The sequence below is a fragment of the Aquarana catesbeiana genome, linkage group LG01, assembly GCF_042186555.1.
Source record: "Aquarana catesbeiana isolate 2022-GZ linkage group LG01, ASM4218655v1, whole genome shotgun sequence".
NCBI classification, from domain to species: Eukaryota; Metazoa; Chordata; class Amphibia; order Anura; family Ranidae; genus Aquarana; species Aquarana catesbeiana.
The window spans coordinates 316,838,499-316,864,667 of record NC_133324.1 but is presented as its reverse complement, the minus strand read 5'-3'; the positions used below and the strand labels follow the sequence as shown (position 1 = coordinate 316,864,667).

General features: G+C 43.0%; 1 protein-coding gene across 1 annotated transcript in view; it reads right to left on the bottom strand.

Annotated features, from left to right (window-relative positions):
* Positions 1 to 264: 264 nt before the first annotated feature.
* The window catches only part of MMAB (metabolism of cobalamin associated B), a 33,069-nt gene continuing 7,164 nt past the window's right edge, over positions 265 to 26,169 (bottom strand). The window contains exons 2-9 of the mRNA XM_073629759.1: positions 23,039 to 23,100; positions 22,861 to 22,954; positions 15,408 to 15,465; positions 13,163 to 13,235; positions 11,144 to 11,241; positions 4,913 to 4,977; positions 4,491 to 4,550; positions 265 to 1,936 (exon numbers count right to left, since the gene is read on the bottom strand). Coding sequence (XP_073485860.1) covers positions 1,849 to 1,936; positions 4,491 to 4,550; positions 4,913 to 4,977; positions 11,144 to 11,241; positions 13,163 to 13,235; positions 15,408 to 15,465; positions 22,861 to 22,954; positions 23,039 to 23,100 — 598 coding nt within the window. The 3' untranslated portion in view covers positions 265 to 1,848. The remainder of the gene's footprint in view (positions 1,937 to 4,490; positions 4,551 to 4,912; positions 4,978 to 11,143; positions 11,242 to 13,162; positions 13,236 to 15,407; positions 15,466 to 22,860; positions 22,955 to 23,038; positions 23,101 to 26,169) is intronic.

The window sequence follows — 26,169 nt, the reverse complement described above, 5'->3', positions numbered from 1 at the left end:
CAGTACTGATGTATTAAAAACAACAATAACATGCTTACAATACCCAGTGCTGCAAACTAAATGCAATCCACTTATTGTAGGGTTTATGTCTACTTTAAAACTTCTCTTTCTATATTTGTTTTAAAATGTGTTTACAGCTGGAATACTGCTTAGGAAACTCTGAAAAATTGAATTACCTTTTAAATGGAAAGGACAAGGCAGCACACTGTTTGAATCCTGAACTATGTACGCTACTACAGTTTTGAGAATTTGACCAAGCAAGTATCAAGTTGCAATTTCTTGGTGTTTAATCTTTCATTACATGTAGACAGAATAGTAAATAAATATACAAACAAAATATACAGAACATGAAAAAAGGAAGACTTGTACACTTAGTAGGAATATGGCACGTGTGACTGTTAAACTTGTTACGTACATCACTGTGTGCTCAAACTAACAATACTACTTTAGTGCAGGCATTAGATACCTTTGATACTGAGCTCATGGGTCCCAAGGGCACTGACCTCTACCCAAATTGGAAATAAGCCTTCTCCCCACCATTCTTTAATCCAACAATAAAGCTTAGGGGCCAATAGGGACTGTGTTATTTCAGCTAATAAGGCTTAGCCCCACTTCAGACAGTATTTGAGGCCCTTTTCTACAGAGCAAACCCAGGTTCCATGAACTTTCATGATACAGAAATACTAGTATTATCAAAGCAAATGTCTGCACCTCAAGGTGCCTACACCTTGGAAGTATTGTTAGGCCACGTTACACACGAGCTGACTTTTTGTCGGACTGAACTCCGAAGGACTTTTCAACGGAGTTCTGACGAAACGGACTTGCCTACACACGATCACACCAAAGTCCAATCCTTTCGAACGTGATGACGTATGTCCGGACTAGAATAAGGAAGTTCATAGCCAGTAGCCAATAGCTGCCCTTGCATCCTTTTTGGTCCTTCAGACTAGCATACAGACGAACTGATTTTTTGACAGGAATCAAGTCTGTCTGAAAGATTTGAAACTTGTTCTATTTCTAAGGTCCGTCAGATTTTTAGACAGAAAAGGTCCGATGAAACCCACACACGATCGAATTGTCCGACGGATTTGTTCCGTCGGACCTTTGATGCCGAAAAGTCCGGTCGTGTGCACACGGCATAAGACTGGATACACTGATGTTCATTAATATTGAGCACTAAGTGCGTGGCTGGAAAAGTGTATGAAATAGCATGGGTCTGTACATACTCATATGATTCCTTTGTGCTGCACCAAAATGAAGATAACCTGAAGAAACCAGGCTGGATTCCAGTACAGTACACCTATACAAAATTAAGTGATAGTACATAGCAGGCATCATTTGGTATCTGCAAAATGATCACAAAACTTTTCTAAGGGGGGCTGGTCTTGGGTCCAGCAGCACTTATTAATCACTGCACACTATTTAGCATCACTTTTAGTTTTCAATATTTTACTCTCACAGATTTAATATATCAATGAATATTAAACTTCCTTAGTTCTAAAGATGTTAAAGCGTAAGTAAACCCATTGATTTATCAGTTTAAAAAAAACAGTTAAATTCCTGGAACGTGCCGGAAATGTAACTGTCGTATTGGTTGTGCTCTCAACCAAACTGTCAAACCATCCAATGGCTGGTGTCATAACTGATCACATATGCAGCACCATGGTAGTTGAAGGTTAAACAGAAGATGGCAGCTTCCTTGGCTGAAAATGATAGGAGGGTTTACTCCCACTTTAAAGTTCATTTTATTTCGATAGCTGGGCCCATAACTCATCAAAAATGACTTTTTCTCTGCAGAAAATATGCAAACTACCAGGGAGAACAAAACCCATAGAAAATGTTGAGTTGTCATGGTTGCATTCTTGTATATTTTGTCTCAGGTCTTCCTTCAGCTTTGGCGGCATATCTTGCCAATGTGAAGAGATAATCACTCAATCTGCAAGTAAAAATGCATCAGATTATCATCTAAAGTGTAGGAGTTATCAGAAAGATTAACAGGTGATTTTACTCTATTTCCATATTTGGCAACTTTCCTTTAACCTCTTTTTTTCCATAGAATGCCTCCATCAGGTTTTTACTGCTAACCAGTTAGAGACATATTTACCCTCACTTCCTGTCCTGTTGGCAACCCTTTACCAGGAAGAAAGTGAGTTCAACTTTCCAACATCACAAAATTAAAAAAAAAAAGGTTTTTGGATTGACATACACTTTTACGGCTAAGTTCACCACGTGCAAAAAAAAAAGAAAAGTAAAAAAAAAAAAATTCAGTCAAATTGATAAATAATAAAAATGTGCATTTTTATATTGTTTGCATTGAAGCTTGCAAAGCATTACAACCACAATTCGTGGATTGCAGGTGAAATGCTCTGGCTCCTGCAGACTATTCTTTAAGCCGCACAGACCTTCAGTTAGAGGCCTGGAAAAGTATTAATGGTCTACAAGGGCGATGACGTCATTGCACTTCTGCTCCACTGATAATTTCCCCAGCCCTATAACTTTAGTCTTGTAAGGCCCCTTTCACACATGCGGACCGTTCAGATCCGCCTGTCAGTTTTTTCAGGCGGATCTGAACGGTCGCTCCATACAGCTCTATGGAGCGTCGGAAGTCAGCGGTGACATGTCCGCTGACATCCGATCTGCCCTGATCCGATGTGCAAAATCCAGATGGATGGATATCCTATTTTCCATCTGTTTGGCGGATCGGATTAAAATGGACAGGCGGTCCGTATCGATCCGATCCCCCCATAGGGGAGAGCGGACTCTCTGATAGGTCTGTCCCTGCACAGAGTGCAGAGACGGACTTGTCATTCGCCGGCTCAGCGGGAATCAACAGAGCGATCGGCGCTGAGCAAGCGGAGTAGTAAAAAGGGACAGCCCGATGTGAAAGGGGCCTACCTCAGTATGGGCCTGAGCCAGTGCACTGCATCCACAATCCACTGATCATGGTTGCAATGCTTTGTAGGCTCCAAAAATAATAAATGCATATTTTTTAATCAATTTAGCTGCATTTTATTAAGAAAAGGCAGACTAAGTCACTGCACTTGTGCCCCATGCTGTCGTTTTTTTTAAATATAAAAGCTGCTGTGATTTTGAACTGACTCCTGTCTTACACTGCCTTATATCCTTTTATAAAAATAGCATTTAGCTAAATTAAAGCTTAATTTGTTTCTAGTTGTGGATGAAGTGGGAAAAATATAAGCTCTAAACCTTCCCCCTCCAGACTTTCCATTTGGTAGAAGTTATCTAGGCTAATGCGACCAATTTAAGTGTTACTAAAGTCAAACATTTTTTTTAAATCAAAATAACAAACATGTTATACTTACCTGCTCTGTGCAGTGGTATTGCACAGAGTGGCCCTGATCCTCCTCTTCTGGGGTCCCCAGCAGCTATCTTGGCTCCTCCTTTTTAGGGCTAGCATAGCCAGCCGCTGGATATGGGGAGAACGTAGTCTGCACGCTCTTGACCTGTGTGTTTATAGAGCCGCACTCCATAGACTTACACAGTGGGACTTAGCCTACCCTACACTTTTTCTTCACTGCATTTGATTGACAGCAGCAAGAGCCAATGGCTCCTGCTGCTGCTCGAATGCTGTGTAAAGAGGAAAAGAAGGGAGAATAGATGCAGCCTTAAAAACGTTTTTTACCTTTAAAGCGGAGTTCCACCCTAAAGTGGAACTTCCGCTCATCGGATTCCTCCCCCCCTCCAGTGCCTCAATTGGCACCTTTCAGGGGGGAGGGGGGTGCAGATACCTGTATAATACAGGTATCTGCACCCACTTCCGGGAATAGCTAGCCGCAAATGCCCGCCCACCCCCGTTGTGTTCTGGGAAATACACAGTTCCCACAACACAACGGGGACCAGTGTAGATGCGCAGCGCGACTCGCGCATGCGCAGTAGGGAACCGGGCAGTGAAGCCGCAACGCTTCACTTCCTGATTCCCTGACCGAGGATGGCGGTGGGGGCAGCCGAGAGACGAGCGGTCGATCGGCTTCCGACATCGCTGGACCCTGGGACAGGTAAGTGTCCATTTATTAAAAGTCAGCAGCTGCAGTATTTGTAGCTGCTGGCTTTTAATATTTTTTGTTTAAGTGGACCTCCTCTTTAATGCAAACAATGCGTTAAAGGGAAAAAAGTTTTTTAGGTTTAGTAACACTTTAAGGTTCCTTTTTTTAATTCTCCTGAATGAGTGATTACACCTGACAAGATGCTATGAGCAAATGCACCAACAATTTATTCTCCACAATTTAAAAAATAGGCTCCAGGATAATGGTGCACTTGGTCATTCACTCATCACTGACAGGTCCCCTGTACTGAGCTATGAAACTACAGACAATAAAAACATAGGATTCCCTAATGCTAAAAGAAAAAGACATTTGGAATCTACCACTAGTATGAATGACAATCCAGCAGGACTTGTTTCCTTAATATACACTGATCATTATGGAGACAAGATCCCTCTGATGGGAGCCATCGAGTTTGAATTTCTTTACCTGTTTAAGTATTTTCCAATGTTTGGATCTGCCTCTCCTTTTTGCAGCAATTTGAATGTGCTGAAAAAAATATGACAGGTTTTTTTTTACTGTTATTGCAAGAAAGACAATTTCAGCATTTTAACAAATATTATTGTAACCATTCAAATTGTGGTGAAAGAAACAAGGGGGCTGCCATCGCTGACCTGTCTTTCCTTCTGAAAATGTTAACTGGCTGCAATGCTAATCTAACGGCTTCAGTACTTGGAACTGGCATGCACATAAGATATTATGACTTCACTAGGAACTAACTTGTGGCATGCTTGTGCAGGGTCAGTGACGCCAAAAGTAGTGAAGGCATGGATAGCCAGACAAGGTTTTTAGAAGGCAATGTTACCCTCTGTACTTCTCTCAGAAAAGGTTCAGAAGTGGGAGGAACTTACACTCTCTCAGCTCTTCGGCACACAGCTCTGGCCACATGCAAGGATGCACTAGCTTTACCTCCTGACTAGAGAAAAAATAAAAAGGGAAACATGTTAATACAGGCAGATATATGAACAGTGTTCTGTTTATTTTTTTTAACCCTTTGGCTACCAAGGTACATTACAAACATTCTGGTATTCAAGGGGCTAAAACAAACTCACAGCTTCTGATGCACCCACAAGCTTGGTATTGCTTATTTTAAGCCAGCGATCATGTAAAGGTGCTCTGGGAGGCTTTTACTTTACACTACAAAGAAGGTGCTGCTGCCCCCCCGATGCCCATGGTGGCTCGCAAGCCCTCTCATTACGTCAGGGAGCCTGAGCTGCTGTGAAATGCCTCAGCATGCTGTGTGGGAAGAGCTTGGGGAACATCCATTCCCCAATCTTCTCTGTGATAAATGAACTCAGAAGCAATTAGCATTCAATCACTTCCGGGTTCAAAGCTGTCATTCATTAGCTGCAGTAAAGGGCATAGGTGAAATTGAGGATCTAATAGAAGGAAACAAAAACCTGGGAAAACACCCCTGTCAAATTCAAATGTGCTTGTGTTCTGTAAATAGCAATTGTGCCACTGTGAATGTCAGACTGAAAGTAATATTTCTAGGCCAGAATTCATTAATAACTCCAAACTGTTAACCGCTTAAGGACCAGCCTCGTTTTGGATTTTAGGTGTTTACATGTTTAAAACAGGTTTTTTTTGCTAGAAAATTACTTAGAACCCCCAAACATTATATATTGTTTTTTTTTCTAACACCCTAGAGAATAAAATGGCAGTCATTGCAATACTTTTTTTTGCACCGTATTTGCGCAGCGGTCTTATAAGCGACTTTTTTTTGGAAAAAATTCATTTTTGGAATAAAAAAAATAAGACAACAGTAAAGTTAGCCCAATTTTTTTTTTATATTGTGAAATATAATGTTACGCCAAGTAAATTGATACCCAACATGTCAGGCTTCAAAATTGCGCCCGCTCGTGGAATGGCGTCAAACTTTTACCCTCAAAAATCTCCATAGGCGACATTTAAAAAATTCTACAGGTTGCTCTAGGGCTAGAATTATTGCTCTCGCTCTACTGGTCGCGGCGATACCTCACATGTGTGGTTTGACCACCGTTTTCATATGCGGGCGCTACTCGCGTATGCGTTCGCTTCTGCGCGCTAGCTCGTCGGGACAGGGGTTTTTAAAAAAAAATTTTTTTCATTTTTATTATTTATTTTACATTATTTTATTTTTACACTGTTTAAAAAACCAAAAAAAATTGTGTAACTTTTATTCCTATTACAAGAAATGTAAACATCCCTTGTAATAGAAAAAAGCATGACAGGACCTCTTAAATATGAGATCTGGGGTCAAAAAGACCTCAGATCTCATATTTACACAAAAATGCAATAAAAAAATAAATAAAAAAAAGTCATTTAAAAAATTGACATTGAAAAAAATGTGCCTTTAAGAGGCGTGGACGGAAGAGACGTTTTGACTCCGCTTCCGCCCAGCAGTGTCATGGAGACGAGTGGGCGCCATCTTAGCCTCACTCGTCTCCAGGCCGAGGAGGGAGACGGATGCGATCGCCTCCGCCGCTACCGACGGCTCCGGTAAGCGGCGGAGGGCACCGGATCGCGTCGGGAGGGGGAGGCCCTCTCCCGCCACCGATAAAAGTGATCTTGCGGCAAATCCGACGCAGGGACCACTTTTATCAGAAAGCGGACCGCCGCACAGAAACGGGGATACAGGGGTTATGGCAGCTAGCTGCTGCCATAACAATATCTCCCTTCAAAGTTTGGACTACATTGGCGTGCGGCGGTCCGGAAGTGGTTAATATGTAAAAGGCTTTTAAACTACCTCCTGCCCGCCGTATATTACGGGATTTCCTTCCGTTCTGGGGCGTGCAGCCTGGCACGACCCCGATCTGGGTAAAGAGCCAATGACTCGGCTCTTTAACCATGTGATGGGCTGTGTCCAATCACAGCCGTTCACATGTAAACATGGAAGTGCCATTTTTCAGCTCTCCTCGCTTCACAGTCTGTCAGTGTGAGGCGAGGAGAGCCAATCGGAGGCAACTCCTCACAGCAGTGTGTGTGTGGAGTTAATCAGGACACAGATTATCAATGTAGTCCCAGCAGTGCCACCAATCAATGCCCATCGGTGATGCCAGTCAGTGCTCATCAGAGCTCAAAAGTGCCGCCTATCAGTGCGACATATTAGAGCCTCCTAATCAGTGCCGCCTATCGGTGTCCATCAGTGAAGGAAAAAAAATTACTTATTTACAAAATTTACTGACAGAAACTAAGAAACTTTTTTTTTTTTTTATATATATATATATAAAATTTTTGATCTTTTTTCATTTTTTTAGCAAAAAATAAAAAAACTATTTGTGGGAACTAAATGATAAAAATTTCATTTGGGTATAGTGTTGCATGACCGCGCAATTGTCATTGAAAGTGCGACAGCGCTGAAAGCTGACAATTGGCCTGGGCAGGAAGGGGGTAAAAGTGCCCTGTATTGATGCGGTTAAAGTGTTGCATATAGACAATTTTGCATACCAACATTTTTTGCCATTCTATGGGCACTCGCAATTTTAAGGCTTGACATGTTTGTTATCGTTTGGATGCAACCCCGATTTTTTTATTCTACCAATAAATGGTTATTATATTGTGTTTATGTGTACCAAAATTAGTTTTCGTGTATTTTTTCCAAAAATTAGGCATTTTGATGAACAGCTGCGCAAGTATCATGCAACATAAAAAAAATTGCAGCTGCTACCATTTTATTTTATAGGGCCTCTGCTTTCAAGAAATACAATTTTTCAAGGGTTTAATGTAATTTTAAAACAAAAAAATGCATATTTTAACATGTGTGAAAAATAAAAAATTGCACCACTATAAAAGTGAGTAAAGACCTTTATAGAGTCTTTTGGAAATAAGTCAGAAATAAATTGCCAGTGTATACATGAGCACTGGAAAAAGATATACAATGTCGTAGTTATACCCACATGAGTTCATGCTTTATTACCCTAACTTATTAAAGTGATTGTTATTTTTGGGGAAAAAAAATATTTATAAACAGGTTTACTTACCTGCTCTATGCAATAGAGTTGCACAGAGTGGCTCTGAACCTCCTCTTTTCAGTTACCCCGCCGGTGCTTCTGGCTCTTCCTCTCTGGCGAGTGCCCCCATAGAAAGGCGATTTCTATGGGGGGCACTTGTGCAAGCTCAGACAGCAGGACTCAACCCCGTCCCAGGCTGTGATTGACAGCAGCAGGAGCCAATGATTCCTGCTACCTCAGCAAAGCCTGTGAGACCTGAAAGTAAGGGGAGAGAAGAGCTGCAAACAGGCACAGCGCTGCATCAAATGAGGGCTCAGATAGGTAAGAAGGGTGAGGGGGGATACTGATGCCTAAACATTTTTTACCGTAATGCAAGGAATGCATTAAGTTAAAAAAAAGTTTCGGGTTTTTAACCACTTTAATCCTCAAACTCATGGTGTTTACTGTTATGACCGCTTTGTTTGGGGGATGGGCCCCTGACTCTTTAGGTGCCTCTGTACATGGCATGATGTGGGTGGGGGGGGGGGGGGGGGGTATACTGACTGTGCCTTGGTTTTTGGCCATGAGAGGTAGAAATCTGGTGCACATACATTATTATTGTAGATATAATCATGTGCATCTGTCCTTTATAGAGCTATGCATTCTGTGAGTTGTGTGTGTGTGTGTATGTGTATGTGTATATATATATATATATTTATTTTATATGTAAACTCATATACTTTATTGTATGATCCATCTATTCTATCACCAATGATACTGATGATGAAGTGGCATTAATTGCCTGTGAAATATGTTTAGTCAAGCCACCCCTGTCTCACTGTGGAAGCAGCATCAGACCAAGCTTTATTATCTAATTCTCTCTCCAGTTCGACGGACATATAAATGTATCGACGAGCAACGATATTTAGGGATGTGGATAAATGGCGTTGCTATTTGGTTGCAATATTCAATAGTAATCATATCCCATGATTTTATTTGAAACTAGTTATTTTAGTGTCCTGTAAAAAGCTGCGCTAAAATTATTAAAAGTTCATATAAATGACATCAAGGGGATTTCTCCAAGTCCTTATTTCAAAGTGAAAACACCACCACCGTGCACTTCTAAGCAGTAGTGACAATCCACCCTAGTAGTAGAGCCTGCTTACCAGATGGCAAGCATAAAAGGGCAAGTGGCTTTAGCCTAGCCAAGGCCTTTTAGCTTGCTGACGCTCCCAGTGTTCCTATGGGGGGTAAATCTCCAGGCTCCCTTAGGTTATCCTCATGTCGCCATTCAACACGAAAAACCCGGATGACCTGGTGGGATGTCTGTGTTCCAGATCTTCTAGTTATTTTAGTGCTAGATTACCCTGGTGGTTGGGGAGGCAATAAAAACACACAAACTGCAGAATACGCTATGAACTGTGGTTGGTAATCTGACTCAGTATAACAATACCAATGGATGCCAGTTTTGTCTTTTACAATGTGAGTTTTTTAAATCTTTTGGTTCTTAATAAATGATTGCGATGAGCACTATGAAGTCTTTTGACATCCCTTTATAAGCTACACTGTGCCCTCGGAGATCAGTCATCATACATCCAAGGGAGTTTAAATTTGGTGCTGTTTATGACTTATTAGAACACCAAGGTCCATCCAAAAAGCACACATGGGTGCAATTGAAGTGGAATACTGAAAGGGTGTGATTGCCGACAATGAAGGAATATTCAGTTTTGAGTATGGTTCCCACCTCATCCCTTTAAACCCGAACACATATTAATTACACAGGTTCTGTGGCTGATTAAGGTGGTAAAGTAAACTCACTCGGTGCCTTATCTGCATTTAATTAGCCTCAGAACCTGTGTAATTCAAAGGTGTTCGGGTTTAAAGGGATGAGGTGGCAACTCTAGTTTTGAGCACATATACAAATAGAGTGGATTGCACAGATTACACAATTTCACTTTACCGATTCAACAAGGGTGTTAGCCACTACTGTCTTGTGGTAGATAACTCTAGCAGCGCAGGTATGTCACATATTTTGCTAATGGCAACAACAACATAAAGGCAATGAGCTTGGCCTCAAAACTACTAGAACCCACTGCACTTGGCTAATAACCAGAAGGGACACACACTTGCAATGAAGTTCTAGTCTCCCTTTTGTCAGTCAGGAAAGGGACAATCCTAGTTGGCTGTATGTTTAGGGTCATTGTCCTGCTGCATTAAGTTTCCTTGGCAGACCATTGGGGGAGATTTACTAAAACTAAAAGCACTCAGAATCTGGTGCAGCTGTCCATGGTAATAAGCTTCTAACTTCAGCTGGTTCAATAAGGCTCTGACAATAAAACCTGGAAGCTGACTGGTTTCTATGCAGAGCTGAATCAGATTTTGCACTCTCCAGTTTAAGTAAATCAACCCCATTGTGTCTATGGTCCTCAATGTTGCCCGATCGATGGTGTCATCAATGAGGAGATATACACTGAAACATCTTCAGAGTAAAGAACAAGGACTCCTGGAATTGATAGTTTGGCCTCATCATCAAGTCTGTCTGGGATTACATGAAGAGACAGAAGGATTTGAGACAGCCTACATCCACACAAGATCTGTGGTCAGTTCTCCAAGATGTTTTGAACAACCTACCTGACACGTTCCTTCAAAAACTGTGTGTAAGTATACCTAGAAGAACTGATGCTGATTTGGAGACAAATATTGATTTGATTTGGATTTTTCATCTGTTCATTTACTTTTCGTTTTATTATTTGATAACGATAAACTATTAACACTTCTTCATTTACAGTATTTTTTCACACCTGCCTAAAATTTTTGCACAGCACTGAACATTTCTGATATCTATTTTTGTTGTTTGTATTGTTTGTTTGTTGTTTGTAGCGTTTGCCACATGGCCCAATCTTCTCGCTGGATTGTTTTAGTGGCTATAAAATCAGGTTGTGTATTGTCTCCCCAAGACTGGGTATTCCGATATCATGAAGGTCACAGAGCACCATTACATCTGAATAAAATGGGTTCCATGTCAGAAATAAAATATTAGCTCCCTGCCCAAAGAAAATGGATGTACTAAAGACAGAATCTCAAGCAGGGGGGAATCAGCTTTAGGTTTTTAATTTCAAGCTATATGAGTATAAAATACCATTGTACTTTGTTTTCATTAAAAAGACTTACGGGAAGTATGAAGTTGGTCAAGGGGGGAAGTTGTGCAGAGTATTTATCAATCCACTGCTCAAGCTCCTGGGCAGGATCAGCACTAAATGATGTTCGTACTATGGAAACAAAATAAATCAGTGTGAAGCTACATTATGCTAAATGCCAATTTAAATACATGATATACACACAAAACATACACAATTATCCAGCTACATAAATTACAACAGTGCAATATAGATAAAAGACACACAAAGTAAAATGTTAAAGCGGTAGTAAACTCAGATAATTTTACCCCAAATAATAAATATGGAATTGCATGTTACTGTTTAGAAACTATGCACCACATACAGAAGGCAAATAGAACGTTCTTACTTGAAATAAGAAACTTTTTCTGAAAACTCCTGCTTGTATGCAGCCACTGGCAATTATAACTCTTGCCTTCCGTGTCTAAACAGCATTTTATTTCCACCCTCACTTGGTCTCTGTGGCCATAATCCCACCCATGCGCATTAGCTCCCGAAGCCAAGCCTTGTTTTTGTTTCGTTTTACCATGGCAACCGTGTATAGCGAATAGGGAGCCGATCCTGCAGCTGCATTACTCCATAATTGAGGCCTAGCCTCAAAATGGGGAAGGAGTATCGCGGGATCTCGAGGCTGACGCTGACTTAATGTACATACCATATTTCTGGCACAAAGAGCTTGCCGGAAAAATAGGACTAACAGCGCATGTGCCGGTGTTGTCATTGCAAACAAAACGAAGGATTACACGGAGAGCAAGCAGGTAGGAAGCTATGCACACACAGCACAATAGCTTGCGATGATTAATTTAACATGAACTTGATTAAATGGGCTTACAACTGCTTTAAATAAATTCTAAAAATAATAAACACATGCAGCTGTTATTGATGCTTCAACTACATAGGTGAGTATGAATGTTTATTTTTTTAGAATCACGCACACAGGGCCGGTGCTAGACTAATTTGTGCCCTAGGCAAGACCATCCCCCCAACAAAAAAAAAAATGTCAACATTTTTAAAACACAGGTCACTATAGTATGGGTGAACAGGGTCTTAGGTAGAAATGCACCTGCATATGTGGTGTCACTGAACGAATAAATGTCCCCACCACCTTGAGGGTGTCACTGGAAGGAAAATTGTTCTTGCACTGCACTGTAGAAGATGTTGGCACTGTATAGACATTCATATGGGTAGAGTGGGTAAGGCTCTTGCTGTCCTTGTACACAGTCAGTGTTGGCACTATACTTGGCTGAGGGGCAAAATACAGGACGTCAGAGTACAAGGGGGAAAGGGGCACAGTACAGGAGGGCAGAGTACAGGGGGGGAGGGGCAGAGTACAGGAGGGCAGAGTACAGGGGGAGAGGGGCAGAGTACAGGGGGGGAGGGGCACAGCACAGGAGGGCAGAGTACAGGGGGGGAGGGGCAGAGTACAGGGGGGAGTGGGGCAGATTACAGGAGGGCAGAGTACAGGGGGGAAAGGGGCATAGTACAGGAGGGGCAGAGTACAGGGGGGAGAGGGGCATAGTACAGAAGAAGCAGAGTACAGGGGGGAAAGAAGGGCATAGTACAGGAGGGGCAGAATACAGGGAGGAGAGGGGCAGGGTACAGGAGGGCAGAGTACAAGGGGGGAGAGGGGCATAGTACAGGAGAGACAGAGTAGGGGGCGAGAGGGGCATAGTACAGGAGGGCAGAGTACAGGGGGGGGGGGGGGAGAGGGGCAAAGTACAGGATGGCAGAGTACAGGGGCGAGAGGAGAAGAGTACAGGGCAGTAGAGGGGCAGAGTACAAGGGGGGAGAGGGGCAGAGTATGAGAGGAGCTGGTGTTGAGAGCCGGCTGGCACGATGTCCGGAACAGAAGGAGGACAGGAGACCGACACCTACCTCCCGCACCCCAGACTATGGAAAAGCTCAGGCACTGACAAGCTCCCGGCGCCCCCTCCTCCCGGCAGAGATTAGGGAAACGAGCAGTTGTGACTGCGCCCTAGGCGACTGCCTAGTCCATGAAGCATACCAACATTACCTTTATGGCTTTCCCTGGCAGAGGACAAAGGTGTTGCAATGTTTGAGCCAACATCCTGCAGCATGCACTGTATCTGTGGGGACATTTTTTAGACATCACGTATGCACACATTTATGTACTATTCTAAACAAGCTTGTATTTATTTATCATAAAATGGTATGTGATATAAAGATATACAGTTCAAAAAAAAGTCTAGTAAAAATCCTTGCATGTGCCCAAACTTGATTAAAGGTTAGGCAAGTTTCAAGACAAAAAGCACTTGCAGTGTTTGCTCTCATGCACAGTCTTAAAGTAACCCACCCTCCCCCTCTGCAGATGCATACATTCCTAGAACCAGTCCTCTGATATTTGTTCACATCCTGACAAAGCATGCACATTTCAACCCCCTATATTTATATGGAGCTGTCTCCTGCTGCTTCCAAATACACAGATCATAACAGGATTTGTAAAAAGAATTTGTAATTCCTCTCAACCTGTATTCTGACCCAGGCACCCCTGCCAGAAAGGATGACCAGGTCCCAGACCTCCTTGCAGTTAAAGGAAAACACCATTGGGAGATAGATGGGCATATCATTTAAAAAAAAAAAAAAAAAATTCATTTGCTGAAATTCATAAAGACTGGCACAGACAGATTTTGAAAGTTTCTCCCATGTATTCTAAAACTGGCGAAGAATCAGACAAATTCACATACTTATTTAGAACTTGTATTTGAATTTGGCTCATGCTGCGCCACTTTTAGAGTGCACGTGAGACACATTCACAAAATCTATCTGAGCGAGTTTTTCTCTCTGTATGCAAAAGAAAGTTGGTCTTAATTAGCTTCACTTTTACATTTGGCGCATTCAGGCGATACAATGAAAAAGTGGGGCATTTTAGAACTACCTGAATTTAGTGCACAAATTGCTGTCAGAGCCAAAAGTGTCACAAATGCTTCTTGAAGTTGGCACAATACATTAACAAGAGGGATTAATGCAGGAAAAGTGTCGCAGCAGCTTTACTGAATGCCCCCATTGGGTTTATACTGGGGCCTGAGGCCTCTCTCACATGGATAGCCACGGGACAGTAAAAACAGGTCATTGAACCAAATGCAGGTCAAAAGGAGGTTAACTGCATGTCAAATACACTTGTCAGTGAACTGTGAATGATGTCAGAAGCATCTCAAACTGATTTCAAATGCAAACAGAATTTACCCAAAAAGCAAGCCGCCCATTGACAAATGCCCTTATATTGAATCTGGACTGTAGTCTAAGAACTGAACTGATTCAGAAGACTGCATATTAACTGCACTGGATAACAGCCAGCATTTCCGATACCCCATAAGAACCTTTTGGTCATAACTAGGTGGCATTTTAAAACAGTTTAAGGCTGGATTCACACTGGTGCGATCAGAGACATTGCATGTGATTCGCACCGCATTGCTGTGCACATCACATGCGATGTCTGTGCAATGCAAATTCAGCCAAACAGCATGGCTGAAATTGCATCGCATTTGCACCAAAATAGTGCAGGACCCTTTTTATGGTCCACACTGGAATCGGATTGCATGGATGTTCACACCCATGCGATCCTATTTCTGTAGCATTTGACAGCTCACACTGCGATCTGAGAAACGATCTGGGGGTGTCATTAACTTTACATTGACACCCACAGCGATGGCAACCTGCACTGGAATAGCGCTGGTTCCTGCATCGCACAAGTGTGAACCGAGCCTTAAGGTTGAGGACAACTGCTGAAGCAGCATTTTTTAAACTGTACATGGTAGAAGTATACTCTACTATTCCATTTCAAAACTACTGTGTATCATAAATAACTGCCATTTTGGTGACAACAGTTGACTATGCTTGTGCAATTTGTGTTGAAATGGCTTCTTGCTGTCTCCTTCGGAAGCCAATATGGTAGCCGGTATGATGGGAATAGTGCAGGAGGACAATTAGGAGTCAAGAACAAAGCACTGTCACCTATAACAGGAAGTGCCTGAACAAGGACCTACATGGCAGGATCAGCAGGTATTATTTTACTAAAAGCTGCAGATTTATAATGATTAAATAGCTTTTGAAATGACATTAAAATGTTAAATTGTATGTGAGGTTTAATGATTAGGTTTACATATAATTTTGAAGGCAAACTGATCTCCATATACAGTTAAAATATGAACTTTAAAACCCTTACAGCTGATTACAATGGATAATGGGAAAAAAAAAGAAATCAATTTGTATGAGAGTACAAACACAACAATGAGCATTACCTTCTCAAGTTCAGACACAAACTGGAGATTAGCATCCAGACAGAATTCTCTGGCCAGTCTGGAAAGCAGATGAGACGAATTAGAACAGAATGAGCACCACAACCTCTGCCACTTGAAGCCTCTACAGAGAAATATGATTAAAGTATTCGGTATTCTTGAGCTTATACAAATTATATTGAATTAATTGTTTAGGTTTATCCTCATCCTATATAGGTAAAGCTAACGCTATGTTCACATATAAGTGTAGCTATGATTCACTTGTGTATAGCACAGCTACAGGCTAAATTCACAAAATTGTTTACCCCCACTTGTATAAAATAGTTTCTGGCAATTTGTGCCTTATCAGTGCAAGGTTTGGAACACATAACTATTATGTAACGTTTAACTTATGCAGCTTTTATTGAGGAGGGCTAAAAGAAAATGAAAAGCACTTACATCTCACACAATAGGAAAACACAATACAGTAGATCTTCATTAAAGTATACTTTAACTTTCCTCATCCACTTTCCATGATTTCACCCCCTCCTCTATTACAGCTGCATATAATAGCATTTTTATAACAGCTTACCTGTAAAATCCTTTTCTTGGAGTACATCATGGGACACAGAGCCTTAAGTAATTACTTAATGGGTTATAGGCCACCTTCAGGTGATGGACACTGGTAAACCCAATGCAGGAAGTTTACTCCCTATATAACCCCTCCTCTTCCTGGAAGCACATGAGTTTTAGTAGCAAAGCAATATACAGTACTTAAATCCCAAAAAAGAGGGGAGGGACCTCTGTGTCCCATGGTGTACTCCAAGAAAAGGATTTTACAGGTAAGCTGTTATAAAAAATACTATTTTCTTTATCGTACATCATGGGACACAGAGCCTCAAGTAATTACTTAATGGGACGTCCCATAGCAATGCTAATTGAGGGGAGGGAGAGACAACCCGCAGGGTACCCCCAGACTTGAGGACCTATACTGCTTCCTGCAGCACACTGCGTGCAAAGGCGATATCCTCATACCTCCTTAAATCCAGCTGATAAAATTTTGTGAATGTATGCACTGAAGACCAAGTTGCGGCCTTACAGATCTGAGCCATGGAGGCCTGTTGACACACTGCCCAAGAAGCACTAACCGCCCTGGTAGAGTGCGCCTTAACTTGAAAAGGGGGAATCTTACTCCTTAAATCATAAGTTTGAATTATAACTTGCTGAATCCACTTAGCGACAGTGGATTTCAACGCTGCCTGTCCTTTCCTAGGACCCTCTAGCAGAATAAATAAGCCATCAGTCTTACGAATCTGAGCAGTCGCCTTTAAATTTTTTTTCACTGCTCTCACCACATCAAGACAATGTGACTTCTCTTCCCTGGAACATGGTTTTGGAAAAAACGATGCCAGGACAATATCTTGGTTCAGGTGGAAACCTGAGACCACTTTTGGTAAAAAACCTGGACGAGGGCGCAACACCACTCTGTCCTCATGAAAAATCAAATATGGCTCTTTACAAGAAAGAGCAACCAATTCCAAAACCCTCCTTGCTAAGGCTATAGCAAACAAAAATACCAACTTCCTTGTCAGAAGAACTAGGGGAATATGGTGTATCGGTTCAAATGGCTGTTTCTGTAACACAGACAAAACTAAGTTCAAGTCCCGAGGGTTCAAGGGAGGCTTGACGGGCAGATTAAGCCACGTCAGCCCTTGTATAAAACCCCGGACTAAAGAATGTGTAGCAAGTGGTCTTTGAAATAAGACCGATAAAGCTGAGACTTGGCTTTTAATAGTACTCAAGGCCAATTTCAATTCTACCTCTAGTTGTAGAAAGGCAAGAATTCTGCCTATGATATATCTCCGAGCGTGCCAACCCTTGGAATCACACAAGGAAACATAAGCCCTACAGACTCGATAATATATAGTTCTGGAAGCTGGCTTCCTTGCATTAATCAGGTTAGAGATAACTGACCCAGAAAGCCCACGTTTCTTCAGAATGTGGGTTTCAATAGCCAAGCCGTTAAATTTAGAGACCGTAAGGAAGGATGGAATATCGGTCCCTGAGAGCGCAGATCTGACCGTAGTGGGAGGGACCACCTTTATGATTTCTGCATATCATGACCTTCTGGGCCATGCTGGTGCCACCAGAATTACCGGCTTTCTTTCTAGCTTGATCCTGCAAAGAAGTCGAGGCAGCAACTGAATACAGGGGAATACATAGTGAGAACTGATCCCACGGGGTCACCAATGCATGCGTTCCGCATGCAAATGAATCCCTTGTTCTGGCCACAAAGTTGACTAACTTCATATTGAACTTGGACACTAGAAGATCTACGTCCAGAGTCCCCATCTTTGGCAAACAGCCAGAAATATGTAGGGGTGAAGAGACCATTCCCCTGGGAATAACTGCTGGCGACAGGCGTAGTCCGCCTGCCAATTCTCCAATCTTGGAATGAAGACTGCCGATAGGCACGGAACATTCCTTTCTGCCCAAGTTAGAATATGGTTCACCTCTCTCTGCGCTGAGAGACTTTTGGTGCCCCCTTGCTGACTGATATAGGCCACAGCTGTGGCACTGTCGGATTGAATCCTGACAGGAAAATCCCGTACCCTGAAAGTCCAGGCCTTTAGAGCCAGACGCACTGCCCGAATCTCTAAGATATTGATGGGAAAGGTTATTTCGGACAGTTGTCTTTTCTAGTACTGCTCCCCAGCCTGAAAGGCTGGCACCCGTCATTACCACTTTCCAGATGACTGGTCTGTAGGATTTCCCTTTCAGCAGATTCTGGGTTAGTAACCACCAAGTGAGGCTTTGGGCTACTCTTGGGGACAGCCACATTGGCAAGTCTAAAGCTTAAATTGTTTTGCTCCAAGTCGACAGGATACTGTTTTGCAACAGTCTTGAATGGAACTGGGCATAGGGAACTGCTTCGAATGAAGCCACCATGGTTCCTAGCAACCTCATGCAAAGGCGAAATGAAAGATGGCCTTTTGACCTGACCACCCGTACCAGCTCTGAGAATCCAACCCAAACTTTCCAGATAGTTGGTTGTCGTACGTACGCTTTGCTCCAAATGAGCCACTGACTGATCTATTAGTAATAGATCGTCTAGGTACGCTATGACTGTTATGCCCTGTGCCCTTAACCTGGCTAGAGGTGGGGCCAGCACTTTTGTGAACACCCGGGGTGCTGTGGCTAGCCCGAAGGGCAGGGCTACAAGCTGAAAATGCTGCTCGAACTCGAACCGCAGAAACTTTTGGTGAGTGGGAACTATAGAGACATGCAGATATGCATCCCTGATGTCGATTGATGCCAGAAGTTCTCCTCCTAGGATAGAAACTACTGACCTGATCGTCTCCATGCGAAAGGAGCGCATCTTCAGGAACTGATTTAGATTTTTTAGATCTAGAATGGGTCTGACATCCCCATTTGGTTTTGATACCATAAAGAGATTTGAATAAAACCCCAGACCTTGCTCCTTTGTGGGGATTTGTATGATCACCCCTTGAGATATTAGTCGGTCTAGTGCCTGAAACAGAGATTGTCTTTTCTCTGGATCTTTTGGAACGCTTGACCTCAGGAATCGAGAAGGAGGAAAATCCCGAAATTCCAGCTTGTACCCGAGCGTTACCGTGGAGATGACCCATCTGTCCTGAATTTCCTCTTTCCAGACTTCTGAAAATTGCAGAAGTCTTCCCCCCATCTTGGTGAGGGGGGGGTGCCTCTTCATGATGAGGCTTTAGGATTCTGCTTTGCAGGTGTCTGACCCCAGGACTTCTTTTGAGCCTGGGTCTGACCCTGAGGTTTTCCTCTAGAGTCTGACGGCGGAGGCGTTTATACTTTCTTTTGACTGGCAAAAGAGTACTTTTCCCACTAGAAATTGTTTGGATATATTTGTCCAAGTCTTCTCCAAATAGTCTCTCCCCATGAAAATGGAACCCAGTTAGGAGGTTTTTACATGGTGCTTCAGCTAACCAATTTTTTAACCATAGGATTCTACGCATATGCACAAGCATAAGTGTAAGGCGGGACGCCTGGTGAATAGAATCTTTAATGGCATCAATGGCAAAGCATAATGCTTTTGGTAGTTCAGCCAATTCCCGAGCTTGTTGTGCAGGAATCTCTCTAATGCCGCGTACACACGACCGGTTTTTCCGTCAGAATAAACTCTGACGGTTTTTCTGACGGAGTTCCGACAGAGTTCTGCTGAAACGGACTTGCGTACACACAATCACACCAAAGTCCGATCGTTTAGAATGCGGTGACGTACAACACGTACGACGGGACTAGAAAAAGGAAGTTAAATAGCCAGTAGCTAATAGCTGCCCTTGTGTCGTATTTGGTCCGTCGGAATAGCATACAGACGAACGGTTTTCCCGATAGGAATTGATTCCGTCGGAAAGATTTAAAACATGTTCTATTTCTAGGTCCGTCAGAATATTAGAAAGGAAAAGTCCGATGTAGCCCACACACGATCGGAATATCCGATGAAATGATTCCGTCGGACCTTTTCTGCTGGAAAGTTCGATCGTGTGTACGTGGCATAAGGGCCTGTTTAAATTGGTCCTTTAGTGATTGATAGACGCCTATTGCAGCGACTGCAGGGCACCTGCCAAGGAAAAAGTAGATTTTAACAGGGATTCCAACTTTTTATCTGTTGGATCCTTAAGCATTTGTGCATTGTCTACAGGACAAGTTAGGCTTTTATTCACACTGGAAATCGCAGCGTCAACTGCTGGTACTTTCCATTTTTTGGAGAATTTCTCCTCCTGGGGATAGAGAATTGAAAATCTCTTAGGAGGGAGAAAATGCTTATCCGGGTGATCCCATTCAGCAAAAATAAGCTGTTCTAGTAATGCATGGGCAGGAAACGCATGCAAAGGCTGAGAAGGTTTTAAGGAACCCAAGGAAGAAACCGAGCTTTCAAGAGACTTCGTTAGGGGCAGCATGAAAGTGGAACAAACCATCTCCGTAAGAGTTTGTATCAGCAATTTCTCAGATTGTGAGGCTGGAAAAGGTTTATCTACCGTTGTTTCCTCCACAGAGGAATCATCGGTTTGTTTTTCCTCCTGAACGACTGAGGGTAACACCTCATCCTAAGCCCACTGTTCCCCTTGAAAAGGTTCTGAAGTGGGGGAGGGGGATCTAGCACGCTTCCTATCTATTTGAATGGAGGATGCGATTAAAGCTGCTGATCTTTCTTCCAGACCCTGCAGGGAGGAGGAAAGGAGATCTTCAGTCACGTATACAGGGGCTGAGATGTGAGAAGCAGTTGCACCATCAGTTTGTTCCAATGGCTCACCCTGGCTTGCCATAACTGGTAATTCCAGCGAGGATGACAGCGTGGAAATACGACTCGAGATCCTAATGCCTGGGGGTGAAACCTTTAATTTTTTGTTTTTTGTGGTGTCTTTTTTTGGTAGGCATAGTCCTAAGTACAAAAACAGAGGCACTATACAAATTGCACTTAATCACTGAATATAGTCATGACATTTAAAGCTGCTATAAAGTTCAGCCTAGTGCTGGGAAAAAGGTGTCCTTTCTGTATCAGGAATGCCAGTTTGCAACCCTCACGTGTGCCACAGCTCCTGTGTCCCTGTGTGCAGGCTGCTTGTTTCCTTCTCGTCAGTCGAGGAGAGACTGTCCCAGCTGTAGTTTTTATCTGTTTTGCGCGCTTAGGCCCGCCTCCTCCGAGAAAGATCCCGCCCCTTTTAACATTTAAAAATGTTCCCGTGCGCGGTGTTTTCAGGTCCACAGACCCAACACGAGGGGGGGGAGGGGTGGCAGAGACCCGTCCAGCAGCAGGCACCAACAACAGCAACATCAGCCAACGGTAACAAAATTAGCAGTACCACCGTGACCCCCACACCCCCCACGGCGGGGGGGGGGTAATCTAAGGGGGGTACAGCGCTGATGTCCCCCTAACCCTCTGGTCCCTTCAGGGGGGGAGAAAGAAAACATTTTGCAGATTTCTTTTACCTTGATAAAAATCTCCCTGCACACGCTGCTGCGACCACACACAGGCTAAGCTTTACAGTGAAGACAACAGAGTAAGGTATGTGCATAGACTCCCTCTAGTGGAGAATTAACGCATGACAACATTTTTTCCCTTAAAGAATACATAGGTGTTTTTAATACCTAAGTTTCTTCCCTTACCTCATCCCCGCCGCAGGATTTGCTGAATTAACAGACAATCCAACCTTCACCCATCACGGCGGGCTGCGTATAGCAAACCTTCAGGGACCGGGTCCCTAGATATCGGGGTTCCAACTCCCTTGGGCCTGTAAAGCACCCCACCAGGAAAGCTAGGTAATGTAAAGCCCTGAGTTCCTGGGGTCCAGCCCCACAAAGAGAGGCGTTACAGGCAAAACCTCGTGCTTTGGATACGAGGCCCAGGTACCATCCACTTAGGCCTCAGTGGCACTTTGGATGGATCTGGTGTATGGAGGCTATTTAAATCCAGCATGGATCCCTCCTGGAGCTCCTCAGAGCACATCTTCACTCGTGACCAACACCTTAGACACTGGCGAAAAAACTGATGTGCTCCTGGAAGAAGGAGGGGTTATATAGGGAGTAAACTTCCTGGATTGGGTATGCCAGTGTCCATCACCTGAAGGTGGCCTATAACCCATTAAGTAATTACTTAAAAGCGGGGGTCCACCCAAACCGCCAAAAAAAAAAAAATATTAAAAGCCAGCAGCTACAAATACTGCAGCTGCTGACTTTTAATACTTGGCCACTTACCTGTCCCAGGGTCCAGCGACGTCGGTAGGCGACGCCGAGAACCCGCTCGGTTCTCGGCAGCTGCCGCCGCCATCCTAGCTGAGGTAATCAGGAAGTGAAGCGTTGCGGCTTCACTTCCCGGTTCCCTACTGCGCATGTGCGAGTCGCGCTGCGCGTTCCAAGTGGTCCCCGCTCTCTCCTGGGAGCTGTGTGTTTCCCAGGAGACAGCGCGGTGGGGACGGGAAGAGGCGTAGACTCCCATGGGAGTCTACGCCGGAAGTGGGTGCAAATACCTGTCTTAGACAGGTATCTGCACCCCCCTCCCCCCTGAAAGGTGCCAAATGTGACACCGGAGGGGGGGAGGGTTCCGAAAAGCGGAAGTTCCATTTTTGTGTGGAACTCCACTTTAAGGCGCTGTGTCCCTTGATGTTCGATAAATATTTATTTATTAGTTTTTACATTTTTTGGGAATCCTCCTCATGCTTTTGAGGATTCTTGCCTAGGCGAGAATGATGTCCTAAGATGCAGCCTCCCGGGACACCACATCATGTGTCCCAGGAGGCCTCAGGGTACTCTACCTTGCAACAGCATAGAATCCAGGCCTATAGCATTTTTAGAATAAAGTCAGCATGCACAGCCTTTATTTTTTTCTTATGATAGGTTCACTTTATACTGTAAAAATTCCAATATGTTTTTATTTCTTTTTTAAATACATGTAAACAAAACAAGGATAAAAGTTGGCACAACTTACCCAATAGCTGAGCTCAGTTCATCAGTAGCTCCCAATGCTTCAAACACCAAGTCATCCTTAGGTCTTCTTTCTCCTGTGTAAGTGCTAGAGAAACCTATAGAAGAATACAGTATATTATACAATCTGTGCCTTCCTTTAAAGAGAAACAGTTCCTGTCCTACGTCATTGATAGCAGTACCTTTATCTCCAGTTTTTGTGTAAATTCTTGGGAACTTCTTTCCTCTAGCTTCTGTTTGGGAGCTGTCAAACAAAAAAAAATGGTATGAATGTGAAACTACTGGTTCCCCTCTAAGTAAACTATTCACACTGCAAGGATAATGCTTCAATGCCCCCTTCAGTAGCACATGATCACCTTTCCCTTTGCTCCTGCTTGGCCCAGCTGACAAAAACAAAAGCAAAGAAGCCCAAGCTGCTCTAAATAGAGCTTACCCAGGGCTGAGGACTCTCCCCCCCACCTTCATCTAACAGTGCTGGAACATTTACCAGGCTATCACAGAAGAAGGAATAGGGAATTGAATGCCCTCCATACCCAGAATCGTTGTGGGGAATATGAAGAAGAAGTGTCTGAGACAAACTTTCTCAACTGGAGTGCAGCCAATCAGCTTTTAAATTAGAATTTTTTTAAGCTGTGTGGAAAAAATGAAAGATATAAGCAGACTTGTTTCTATGGACAACAGCACCAGTTGAGATAGAACTTGTTTCAGGAACTTTTTATTAAAGTGAAAGTAAACCCCCCTTTTGTTTTCAGCCAAGGAAGCTGCCATCTTTGCCTCTGTTTAATGTACAACTTCCATGATGCTGCACATGTGATCAGTTATGACAGCCATTGGATGGTTTGACAGTTTGGTTGAGAGCACAACCAATGGGAGTGTTACATTTCCGGCACGTGTTTTATGGATGGGTTTACTTCTCCCCTATGAGGAGTATATTCTTTGTTCCTAATAGCTGAACAGAGACAAGGGAAAGATGGCATTGACGCAACCCTGCTGCTTTTATGTAAATAATTATATAGACAAATGTGATTCTGATTAACAGTGTAGATTAAAATATATTCTATATAAGTAATGAATCTAGTTCCTAATCCTAAAAACCCAAAACACATCCAAGATGTAATCATTTGCGTTGGCTGCAACAATCCTAGTGGCTCCTCTTGAAAAGGGAAAACAAGCCATTGACACTTACATGGATCTCCAGCCACAGAAGGCAGCTACTGTGCTGTTACCTATGCTACACTAGACATACATAAATGTACTATTTATTCAATGGCTATTGTTCAATTCAGTAAAGGTGCTAGCATAGTCCAACTTCTGAGCTACCATGGTGTGAAAGCTGATGTGTGCAGGCATATATTTCATTGGGTACCTGTCTAATAGACAAGCACGAACAAGGTGCGGAATGAAGCAGGTGATTAAACCACCAATCTACCAATCCACCATCTACAGCACTGTAGACTTTGTTCTCCCTGAGAAAGAATGAGATGATATAGGGCAGCCTTGCTTCATCATTCGAACACAGAGGAACCCTTGAAATAACTTTCCGGTCTCAGGGAATCCCTGCTAAGAATAACTAGAACTACAATTCATGATACATTAGTGTAATGGTCAGTGGGAAGAATGCCCCTTACATTTGTGAACATTGGGAAGAATAACCCCTTACATATAGCTTAGAAGATCATTAGTGTCATTGGGAACTTATAATAGGCAGGAATTGCTCAGGTAACCCATAGCAACCTCTGTATGAACCCTAGGGCTCCATGGAACCCTGGTTGAGAAACCCCGATATAGAGAAAACAATATATGTATTCATGCAGACTTATCCAATCTGCAGAAAATCATACAATTCATGAAACAATTGCCTGGATTCCTAAATTGCACAGTTCTGTGCAGGTCAGGCAATCAATTCAAATTTGCTAATTGCTGCTTTGTGATTCATTCTTATTTATGCAGTGAAGTTACCACGCTTTAGCCATCTAGCCAAGAGGTCCCAGAGGACTGGGCTACATTCTTTAACCACTTAAGGACGGGCCTATTTTTCAAACTTGTTGTTTACAAGTTATAATTATTTTTTTTTTGTTGCTAGAAAATTACTTAGAACCCCCAAACATTATATATATTTTTTCTAACACCGTAGAGAATAAAATGGCGGTCATTAAAATACTTTGTCACACCGTATTAGCGCAGCGGTCCTACAAGCGCACTTTTTTGGGGAAAAAATAAAATGTTTTGAATTAAAAAATAAGACAACAATAAAGTTAGTCCATTTTTTTTTGTTATATTGTGAAAGATAATGTTACACCAAGTAAATTGATACCCAACATGTCACGCTTCAAAATTGTGCCTGCTCGTGGAATGGCGACAAACATTTATCCTTAAAAATCTCCATAGGCGACATTTAAAAAATTCTACAGGTTGCATGTTTTGAGTTACGGAGGAGGTCTAGGGCTAGAATTATTTCGCTCGCTCTAACGATCACGCTGATACCTCACATGTGTGGTTTGAACACCGTTTTCATATGCGAGTGCTACTCACGTATGCATTCGCTTCTGCACGCAAGCTCGGCGGGACAGGGCACGTTAAAATTTATTTATTTTACTTTTACACTGTTCTTTAAAAAAAAATGTAAACAACCCTTGTAATAGATAAAAAGCATGACAGGACCTCTTAAATATGAGATCTGGGGTCAAAAAGATTTCATATTTACATTAAAATGCAATAAAAAAAAAAAAGTCGTTTGAATAAAAATTAAAAAATGTCCCTTTAAGAGCTATGTGCGGAAGTGACATTTTGACGTCGCTTCCACCCTGCACTGGTATGGAGCTGAGTGGGGGCCATCTTCCCCTCACTCAGCACCATGCCAACCAGGGGAGAGGAACCGATCGCCTCTGCCGCTGCCGGCGGCTCTGGTAAGCAGCGGACACCGGAGGAGGGGGGCCCCTCTCTCGCCACCGATAAACGTGATCTTGTGGCGAATCTGCCACTGAGACCACTTTTATCTGAAAGCGGACTGCCTGCTCTAGAAGTGGATATTGGTGTTAATGACAGCTAGCTGCAGCCATAACAATGGTATTCCACTTCAAATAGCCGCCGTATAATGATGGTGGGCGGTCCAGAAGGGGTTAAATGCTTAGTGGCCACCCCACGCATATTTACTGCAGCAGCTGTGTGCCAGATCACGTACCTAAGTACGTAATCTGACACTTACGGGTCTGGGGTGCATGCCGCCGGCAACCCGCTGTGAATGGACGCGATGTCCGCTGGAACCCACCGATCGTTCGGGAAAGAAGCATCATTCTGTCTGTAGCAAAGCAGG